Source organism: Opisthocomus hoazin, chromosome 4 (genome assembly GCF_030867145.1).
Source record: "Opisthocomus hoazin isolate bOpiHoa1 chromosome 4, bOpiHoa1.hap1, whole genome shotgun sequence".
NCBI classification, from domain to species: domain Eukaryota; kingdom Metazoa; phylum Chordata; class Aves; order Opisthocomiformes; family Opisthocomidae; genus Opisthocomus; species Opisthocomus hoazin.
Genome location: NC_134417.1, coordinates 27,977,089 through 27,987,463, shown reverse-complemented (window position 1 = coordinate 27,987,463; position 10,375 = coordinate 27,977,089). Strand labels below are relative to the sequence as shown.

Below are 10,375 nucleotides of genomic sequence, written 5' to 3'. Positions count from 1 at the left end.
ATCCACAATGAGAAGAGGGGCCAGGAGCTACCCAAATGACTATTGTACGGTTCTTTCGCAGGAGAGCAAAACAAAGCCAAATCCTGAATTTGGAAGGGTTTGGTTGCCCACATTTATGAGTACAACAGAACACTCTTAATGCTATGAAGAGTTGGGCTCTGCAGCAGCCTTCCAATGAAAATAATGAAAGAAAGCAACCACCCAAGCCCTGATCATTTAATATGGAGTTCAGCAAGTTGATGATGGGCCTGGGGGGTCTCTTCCGGTCTCTCCTTCCTCCAGAGTAACTGCCCCTTCAGGCATGGTCTTTCAAGACTTTTCACTTTCTAATTGCTCTGGCCCAGGCTGCCCAGGGAGGCTGTGGAGTCTCCTTCTCTGGAGATTCCAGACCTGCCTGGACGCGGTGCTGTGCAGCCTGCTCTGGGTGACCCTGCTTGGGCAGGGGGTTGGGCTGGGGGACCCACAGAGGGCCCTGCCAACCCCGAACATTCTGTAATTCTGTGATTCTCTGCTGTCCTCTTGTTTGAAGGAGTGAACTGCTGCTCCGAATGACATTAATAGCCAAACCCACTATATTTACTCTCCCCCCAACTAGAAAAAAGTAAACACATGGATTTGATGGGTTGACAGTTGGACTTGATGAGGTTGGAGGGCTTTTCCAACCTGAATGATTCTGTGATTCTATACAGGAATTGCTCTGGGGATACAGAAAAGGCTTTGGACGTACAAGAATTGCTGTGGGCGTGCAGCAATCGCTTTGGGCAGGCTGGAAATCGGCGTCGGAGGCGAGCAGCCGTGCTGCGCTCGCGGCATCGAGAGACGCAGGTGGTGCCAGCTCGCTGGCCGGGGACCGTGGGGCCGAAGGAGATGGCCCTTCCGGCACAGAATCACAGGATGGTGGGGGTTGGCAGGGCCCTCTGTGGGTCACCCAGCCCAACCCCCTGCCCAAGCAGGGTCACCCACAGCAGGCTGCACAGCACCGCGTCCAGGCGGGGCTGGAATATCTCCAGAGAAGGAGACTCCACAGCCTCCCTGGGCAGCCTGGGCCAGGGCTCCGTCACCCTCAGAGGGAAGAAGTTCTTCCTCATGTTCAGCTGGAACTTCCTCTGCTTCAGTTTGTGACCATTGCCCCTTGTCCTGTCACTGGGCACCACTGCAAAGAGTGGCACGGCTGACAGGACGCCATGAAGCTGACCCCCACGGTTTTCTGGCTCGCGCTGAAGGGGCCGCACGTCGAGTAACCGTGAGGGATAGGACAGCGGGGCAGAACGTGAAGTTAATTCCACTGACAGCAGGGTTGTGCCGAACCCTCCCGATTCTCATGCCTTTTCCCGATTTATTTATTGTCACCGCCTGGCCGTGAACTCACGCGGATTTCGCTGCCTGGCCCAGCCGCGAGGGTCCGTTTTGGGGCGACGGCTCGACGGGAACAGCGGAACCGGGGGGCCTTCCGCGCTCCTTCCCTCCCCTCCAGCCCCCCCCGGGCTCCAGCCCGGCCATGCAGCCCCTCCCGTTCCGCCTTATTAACGTTCAGCGGGGCGGGTTCGCCGTGCCGGGGCCCGGGGGGGGGTGCGGGGTACCCCGGGCCCTCAGCCCTCCCCCTCCCCGCAGGGCCGCCGCCTTTGCTCGGGCCCAGGCCACGTGACGCGGCCGCGCGCCCCCGGCCACGTGACGAGGCGCGCGCAGGGCCGTGCGCCGTTGCCGTGGTTACGGAGGAAGCCGCAGTAAGAAAATGGCGGCCGGTGCCGCTTCCCCTCACCCCGCTTCTGTCCGGCTGCGTCGGGCCTCGGCGCCTCCCCGGCCCGGGGGCTCGGCGCCGCCGCTCCCCGGGGCAAGTCGCTCCTTCCTTCCCCTTCCCTGGGCCCCGCCGCCGCTCCCCGCCGGCAGCCGCGGCCTGCGCGTCCCTGAGCAGGCGGTGCGGGCGTGGGGAGGCCGCAGGGGCTGGCCTGGCGGCGTGGCGGGGCGTGAGCTGGCGTTTCCGCCCGTGGGCCGGGGGAGACGAAGGTGCGGCCCCGTCGGTGCCGGCAGGTTCCGAGCCGGTGAGCGGCGGCAGCTTGGCGGACCCCGCCGCAGAGCTCCGGGAGGCCATGGAGCGGCACGTCCCCATTCACGCGCTGCCCGAGGGGATTCGGCAGGTATGGAACGATGGAAGTCCGAAAAACCCAACATTTGGAGTCGAGACATTGCAGTAACTTAGGAATATTTCCCGGGCCTTGGAACACTGGGACATTATCTGGTGTGTTTTGGGCCTGGCTTTAGATTGGGTGTGTTTGGGGTTTCGTCATGACAAAGTGCGCTTACACGCTATAGGAACGCTGCAGAGGAACATACTCGTTCTCTAAGGGTGTTGTCACCACTGGGTAAGCTTCAGATTTTACCCCATAAACAACTTTTGTTGCCATAAGTTTGGAATGACTGCAGAGCTTAACATGTAATTGTTCTAGAGGAGTGTCAATACAAACAGGAACAGAACATTCCCCTTATTTTTATTTTTTTTTCTTTTGTATCTTGTCTTTGTGTGTTAGACTGTTCTTTTGTTTGGGAGACAAATTATTGCCGAAGTAACAACGCTGCTGTTCATGTGGGTTAACTTTCGAGAGGCTCTTTATATGTGGTGATGCGCACAAGTGGAGCACTAGTCACTTTTTGTAACACTATGAAGTTTTTACTTTGGCAATAAAACACCCTGCTGTCCTCATTTCTTGGTATATGTCTAATAATCAACACGTAATTTAAAAGTCTTATGTTCTCCGGCTAACACAGCCTGGAGAAATTCTCCTTGGAATAGTCCAGGAAACTGCTGAGACAATTTCTGAGCCATCAATGATGATTTCTGAGAATTCAAGGATGGTTAAGTTAGCCAGAGGAAGGGAAAAGGAATACTTGCCCTTAAAGAAGGGGAGGGGAAGAACCTGGGAAATTTACAGGCTCATTAGCAGCTGCCTTGGTAGCAGGAAAGATACCAGATATGTTTGTTTATTTAGAAATTGGTTTGCAAGCATCAACAGAATAAGGCAGTTAGTAAGTATCAGTGTAGGTTTCTCAGAAAAACAGTTGTGCCAGATTGTTAGATGAAGTACATCAGGCAATTGTTCTGGATCTAGTACTGCTTAGTATTTCTATTTATGACTTAAAGCTGTAGTTTGGTGGCACTTCAGCTGCCTGTCTTTCATTTGGATCCATTCCTGATCTAGTTCCTGATCTGTGTCTACACCTGTGCTAGCAGGAGGAGGACGCAGGTGTGAGTGCAAGCACAAACTGGGAACAGAAAGGGGGTGACATTATTTCTGTCGGTAGGAGTGTCAGTGCACTGTTTTTCATGGAGCTAGGATCTTAGATTACAAAAAGGAATACACTGATGCCAGGCTGGGAGGGGTTGTGAGCACTCTGGGAACAACATTAAACTTGATATTTTTAGTAAGGATAAGGCGTATTTAAAAAGAGTAAGTCCAGTGCATCAATACAAAATACATAGTAACTGATGAAGCTTCATTCTCACTTGCCAGACCCTAGCACTGAGGTCTGTAACCAGGTCATACACAGAATAATATTAACAAAGTGATGTTACAAAGAAAGCAAATACTAAATGTGTTAGTACAGGAATTGCATGTGAAACTTGGGCCTTCATTATTCCTGGGTTCAGGGCTGTTGATGCATCAGGTCTGAGCTGCAGGCTTTAAGAAAAACAATGTGGCTGATGGAAATCTAGAAAAATGCAAAAACAGTGAAGAACTTTAAAAAAAAATCCTGTTTTTCTGGGAAAGGGTAATAGATCTGGGTTTACTTGCGCTAGAAAATATGTGAGGCCATGGTAACGGTATTCACATGTGTAGGAAGCTGGTGGTTGTCCTTCATCTCCAGCTGCAGATGAATCTTGCCCTCCCCTTTCTGGACTTGCTTTGGTTGACGGTTACAGCACTGTAGATGTGGGGGCAGCTGAGCGGTGGAGCAGCTCACTGGGGAGCTGTGGCATTCCTCCAGCTGTGCTGTGGGGGACAGGCAGGACAGGGTTTTGCTCTGGAGTGAAGCACTGGGCAGGCCATCCCTTGAGATCTCTTTCAGTTCTTCAGTACGCCTTCAACAAGAAGCTCTGCGTGCAGAAGGCGCGGCAGTACTTCTAGATGTGTACACGAATAGGCCGTGTTCCTGTCCTACCCTGTCACCTCAGCGTGAGATATGTGAGCTCCAAGGCAACGACAGCCCGATGTTTTGGGATCAGTTGAGAGTCGGGGTTTTACATATCCTTTGCTGCTGCTCATCAATTCACTCAGCTGCCTTGCGTTGTAGTTGCAGTGTAGTTACAAGACACAGAGCTTGATTACGAGTCATTCTCACAATTTCCTGCCCTTGTAGTTTCTACCTTTTATGTGCACATGTTCCTGTTCCTTTCACATTCCCTGCTTCTTGGATTTTATAGCATCTCTTTTGGAGTCTTTCTTTTAGGTTGCTCCTAACATAAGCAGAACTTGTCGCCGGCTGTGTGTTGCTCTGCCAAACTGAGCACATGCTCCCAACATGCAGCTTGCAGGCCAAAGGAACACGTGTGTCTGGAGGGAGCATGTTCAGCCTTGTGATTGCAGCTGTGGAGTGAAGAATATTCTCCAGCTAGGTCTCCAGCTGGCTTGCTGGAGGTCGGGTTGTAGTGCTGACAACGGATCGAGCAGCTGTCTCAAAGGATGCAGGCCAGAGCTCTCGCCATTCCTCTCCTTCATGCCCGTAGTGAATGGAGCTTCACAAGCTGCTTGTCAGTACTTGGACAGTGACATAGCTGCCTTCAAAATTGCACCCTTCTAGAGGATAGTACGGAGAGGGGAAAGGGAGCATCTTGTGCCAGCCTGGAGCATGCTGTTCAGTGCCAGATTCTGCCAGAGAGCGAGACCTGTTGGGGTAAAGCCATTGGGTGTCATCGCAGAAGTTGGTATAGATTGTCCATGCGCAGACTGGGTCCAGTAGGTGTTGCCCACTGAGTTTATTACACTTTAAAGGAAGTTTTAATCTAGAGGGGAAGAGATTTCTTGGTATTTTGTTAATGAAATGATAGATGTGAAGGGACTTTGGTTCTTCAGGTTCTGATCAATTTGCCTTAGAGAATCAGTGTAAGAATTTTACGTGGCCCTGCTTCTCTCTTGCTCTCATCCCTTCTGCTGTTCTCACGCCTCTTTCACACAACGTACATTGCAAGATGGGTGCTAAATGAAGAAAAAAGTCAACACGTAAATAAACATCTGCATGTCCGTTATTAAAGCTTATAGTATTTTTTTTTTTAATTTACAGTTGCATACTTCTTGGGAACTAATTATTACTAAAGATCTAAATCGTGGCTTGTTTCTAAAAAAAATTAAAGATACCCGGAGTTATGACTTTGCCTGGTAGCAGTTTGCTTCCCTCACTGAGCAACGTTGTCGGTGTTAGAAGTCAGCAGGAGTTGATTTTCCCTGCAAATTTCGAAGGAAGCAGTGCCAGAGGGAGTGGGGGGGATGGCGAATGTGGAGAGCAGCCGCTGCTGTTCTGGCAACTTCCCCGGAGGGAAATAACCGCCTCAGTCAATGGCAAAGTCCAGCCATCTGCGATGGTTTTGCGGGAGGATATTGCCTGATTCTTAGCCTTATTTTAGGGGTACGTGTATGCTTCTGGGAGGTGTTCTTTGCAGATTTTGTGTGCTGGATAGCAGGTGTTTTAGCTAAATGAGTAAGTTGGTTGGTCCGCCTCAGCAGAACCCTACATTTTCTTGTAACAGTACTGTCACAGGTCTGTAGAAAGAACTTTGCAGAGATGGCTGCCTTGTAATGCCTACTTTTTCATGTGTTTACAGGTCTTAAGGTTTATGCCATCAGACTCAGTCTGAGAGGTATCACAGACCACGGAATGGTAGAAAAGAAGTTAGCCTTTCCTTTAGCCCAGTGTTATGGGTGTGGGGAGTTCTGTTTTTGGTTTTTGGGGTCTTTTTGGGTTGATTTTGTTTTGTTTTTTCCCTCTAAGAGAAGATTACCATATTGCACCTTGTTAGTTGTCTGTTGCTAGTGGTACACAAATCTTCTATATGTTTGTGAACTTACTAAAGTTCTGTTTGTTTAAGCATTTTGTCGTCTATTTCATGTGAGTAGATGGGAAGATGCAGTTTTGCCCTGAAGATCTGACTGAAGTGGGAAACAAAACAGCAGCCACCTACATAAGACAGTAAATGACACTCTGACTCTTCAAAGTACCAAACAAAAAGTGATATTTAATTTTACATTTTATTTGGCAAATAATCTTTGCTTAACATAAATCATAAAATTAATTGAGCAGAAGATAGGTAGTTCTCTCACCCTAAGAGTTTAAGCAAGCAAGCAGAGCAGGAACTTTGAAGGTGTTACACATCACCACAGAACATTCCGTGGTAGCCACAAAACATCACACATGTTACAAGTAGCACATGGTTACTCATTAGATTTCCCATGTGTGCTATAGATTGAGCACATTATGGTATCTTTATGAGCATATTATGTTATTTTTAATTTTTCTTGCTGTCTTTGAACCTGGGTTTATTTTTTTAAGAAGTTCTTACGTAGTTCCAATTGCATTAACGAGCTAATCTGTCCTGTCCACCAAGACTAGTTTAGTAGAGGTGAACAACATAGCTGTGTATTTAATACTTAGAATATCAACGTGGATTTAGAAGCAGCAGCGTTTCCATTCATGCTGTCCAGATAAGCATGGTAGTATCTACATGCAGAATGGCAGGAGGTCTTTTCAGAGTCCTGTTGTCATGCACCCGATGAATGCTTCTGAAGATGATGTTCACGAGTTGCCCCTGTGCCCACTGAGATTTTCAGTATTTGGCTTTAGAATTTGTAACTTTTAAATTTTGTTGGGATGACAAGCTCCAGCTATGTGAATGTTCTGAGTGCCTGGAATATGCTTTGAAAATGTTAGAAAATATCTGCTTATTTTTGGTATGAGCCCACATGTTACAGCCTAAAGAGATGGAAAGCTCTCAACAGTGAGCTCGTTAGCTATGGACTCGTAGCTGATTTGGGAAACCAGTTCCCAGATTGTAAAGGCAACGTGCTTTTTTACCACTGTGTATTGTGCTATCGGAGGATTTGTGAAGGCAGATCGTCTGACCTTGGGTAATGATCTGCTGTTCTTAACATGAGAATTCTGGAATCACTGGTGGTCAGCCAGAGCAGCAAAGCATTTTTATCTCTTGCTATACTCATAAGGCTAGGGCTATATTCACTCTGTTCAAGCTTTTCTCGTAAAGCTAGGGCTGAGTTCACTATATTCAAGCTTTGCTACCCTTTCTGCAACCAGCGTCCAAGTATGCTAGGAACTGGAGGAATTGCAGTCTCTTGCATCACAGGCAGTTGGGTGGTAGCTAGGAGGGGCTGCCCAACAGTTGCAACTACAGATGCGAGAAACCAGTATTTGTCAGGCAAAGGTAATGTTAACAATGGGCTAAACTATCTTCTGTCCTCACAGGCATCACGTTTTGTTGCAATGTCCTGCGGTTCGATTTGTGAGAACGCTGTGCTCTGCGTTGCGCTGGGGAGCTGGAGTGTGCTGCAACACATCCTGAGCGAGCTGACGAGTACCAGGAAGGTCTGCATGGCCTCTTGGACATGTGTTAGATATTTGCAGGGCTTGTGTGAGTGTGTGCAGTTACTAGCAGTGCAGTACAGTCTTTTATGATTCATTAGTCTGCTTTGCTCACAGGCAGGAAAAAATTAAAGCTACCTGAAATGCGAGTATTATTTCCTGTCGTGACAAACTGATTATTTCAGGGCAAGTTTTGAATGAAAGATTAAAGAGCCAGACATTCTGATTTTACTACAGGCCTGTTTCTACACTGTTCATGCGTATTCAAAGCAAGTACTGTGATTTTTATTTTGCAACTGCTATTTTATGGTAGTGGAGCAAATAATAATACATAATAATGTATGCATCATGGCTTAGCATTACAATCTGTGTTACTTTCTGAGTAGATGCTTACTGAAAACTTGACTCACAATAAACTTTTTTTTTTACCGTGAAGCTTCTACTGAGACTCTTAAAAATCTTTCCTTGGATAAAAGAACGATCAATTTCAATCAAATAACTCTTCAGTTTTGCATATACAATAGCGGACTCCACTTTCTTCCGAGAAAATCAATTGTGTGTTTTGAATAATGATTTCTTTTTGCGTAACGGGGATTAGCTAGTTTGTCAGGAGAGGGACAAACAGCATGAGAGAAATGAAAGTAGTACGGCAGAGGAGGAGTAAAACAAAAAGAAAGTAGATAAGGTAGGATCAAGGAGAGGTAGAATAAAGCAATCAGTATACAGAAATAATTAAAGAGCACCCAGCTGCAGCATAATGATTTTTTTTTAAAATTTTCTAGAGTTTTCTTTATTCTGCTGCAAATGTAGTTTGGATGAATATAGGGTGGTTTCTTTTTTTTGTTATTTGGCCAGTCCATTTGAAAACAGTCTCTGTCCTGACAGAAAACTGGGGAGGGAGCAAGAGCTGTTACTACTGCGTTATGTGCCTGAGGAGGATGGCAAGTGCTGCAGTTCCCTTAGGCTCTCCCTCCCCTGCGCTGTAAAATTAATGTACAAGGAGTAGGTCTGTGCTCATGGCTCTGCTTTTATTTCAGCGATGCACAGAAACATATTCAAAGCTTTTTAAAAGAATCTCATTAATTGAGGACTGAAGTTCTGGCTTTTAAGAGTCATGGCTCTTTATTAGCTGGTTGTAAGGGACTGTTTCTAGCATAAGTGATCCATATGCTGGATGTTGTAATACCAAGGCTCTGCGAAGGGAGAAAGTCAACTATTTTACTCTTAACAAGAATTCAGCTCTTTATCGTGGAAATTTATGTGGGTGGAATCTGAAATACCAGAGGAGAAGAATAGCCATGCACAAGCTTATGCTCCCTGTAGTTATTTGGTCAAGTAGAAATGATATAAATTCCTGTCATGTCATTCAAAAGGCTAAAAATGGTCCAGGCCACCAAAGGTTTTTTTCTGTTGTTTGTTTTTTTTTTTTTTTTTTCTTTTTTCCCTTATAACTTATGCTCTACAGATGCTTATGGTACTGAGTCAGGCAGATATAATTTGAGTCACTATCCATCTTGGCTCAGTTCTCCACTTGTCCTTGGTAGCTAAAGAAATCTGTGTAACCATGGAATAATATTAGTTCTTCCAAAACTGAACACAGCTCCGAGTTTAAACTACTCCCACAGATGCTGTAGTGGAACAGCTGCTGGAATATCAAGGCTTGACATGCTGCCTTGTGATACGGTTTGTTCTGGACATAGCGCTCGTCCTTTCTTCGTAGCATCCGGTGTAATGCAGATCAGAACTGCAGCTCAAAATCTTACGGATCAAATAGCTTTCCAGCTCAAGCACTTTGTCCTCAGTGAGTTTGTTTCTCTTTTCATGTTGCTACTGTGCACGCATTACTGTCATGCTAACTCACATCGCAGGGTTTTTTTAGTTTCCCTCTGTCGCCTCTTCATGACCTGTTTGCCCGGAGTTTCCCTGTCCAGACTGACCAAACCCACAATGGTGACATTGCCCTCTGTTTGGTTTTTCTATTCCTAATTGATTTTTTCTGTTCGCTGCTTATTCTCACGGCTAAGGAGAGTCCCCTTCCTAGGTAGAGCTCTAATAGTTTCCCTTTCTATTCTCCCAGACACTGCTTTTCTCCTGATTTTTTGCTGCTTTGCATTTGAGAAGATGACAATGGTCTTTTCATCAAATATGAATAGTGAAGTATGGAATCTGAAAACTGAAGTCATTGTGTCTGTAATGCACATTCTTAGTGGTTACTCAGCGATAATATTATTCCAGAAAAGGTAGCTTTGTAAGCATAAGAACTAATGAAAATTGTTTCTTACAGACTCGTGTGTAATGGTTAATCAACTCTGGTGTCTAAGATACAAGGTCGAATGGAATCTTTTCTCCTGGATAGACCATTTATAAGGCGCTCTCTTATATGGATTATCTGCTATCTGATAAGGACTGCGCTCACTCCAGAGTTTTCTTCAGCAGGGAACTTATGAAGTCTTAAGTGCCCATCTGGTTGTCTACAGCTTTTAGACACTTCTGTATTTCTGTCCTCGGTGTCAGATTTTGTTATAAATGACCAAATGTTCTGGTTCACAAATTATTGAAGGGTGACAGAGAAATACACACATAGATTGAGTAATGTTATTTCCCTTGGAAACTGTGCAAAACCCCAAAACATTTTGTTTGTAAGTACTCTTCAAAGCTATAAAATGCTTTCTGGTTCTTACCTTCAAATTGGTGTAGTCTGAAGATTTTTCAGTATTTTGGCTTCTGCAGCATTTCTCTGTACCTGACTATGCGAAGCTTCAGTAGCTTCTGAAAAATGTCCAACCAGCTCAGG

The 10,375-nt window shown here is 46.1% G+C and overlaps 1 protein-coding gene across 4 annotated transcripts in view; it reads left to right on the top strand.

Moving 5' to 3' along the window:
- Nucleotides 1–1,714: 1,714 nt before the first annotated feature.
- The window catches only part of LEKR1 (leucine, glutamate and lysine rich 1), a 63,285-nt gene continuing 54,624 nt past the window's right edge, over nucleotides 1,715–10,375 (top strand). For all 4 annotated transcript variants that reach the window (XM_075418419.1, XM_075418417.1, XM_075418418.1 and 1 more), the window contains exon 1: nucleotides 1,715–2,135. In XM_075418419.1, coding sequence (XP_075274534.1) covers nucleotides 2,088–2,135 — 48 coding nt within the window. In that variant the 5' untranslated portion in view covers nucleotides 1,715–2,087. The remainder of the gene's footprint in view (nucleotides 2,136–10,375) is intronic.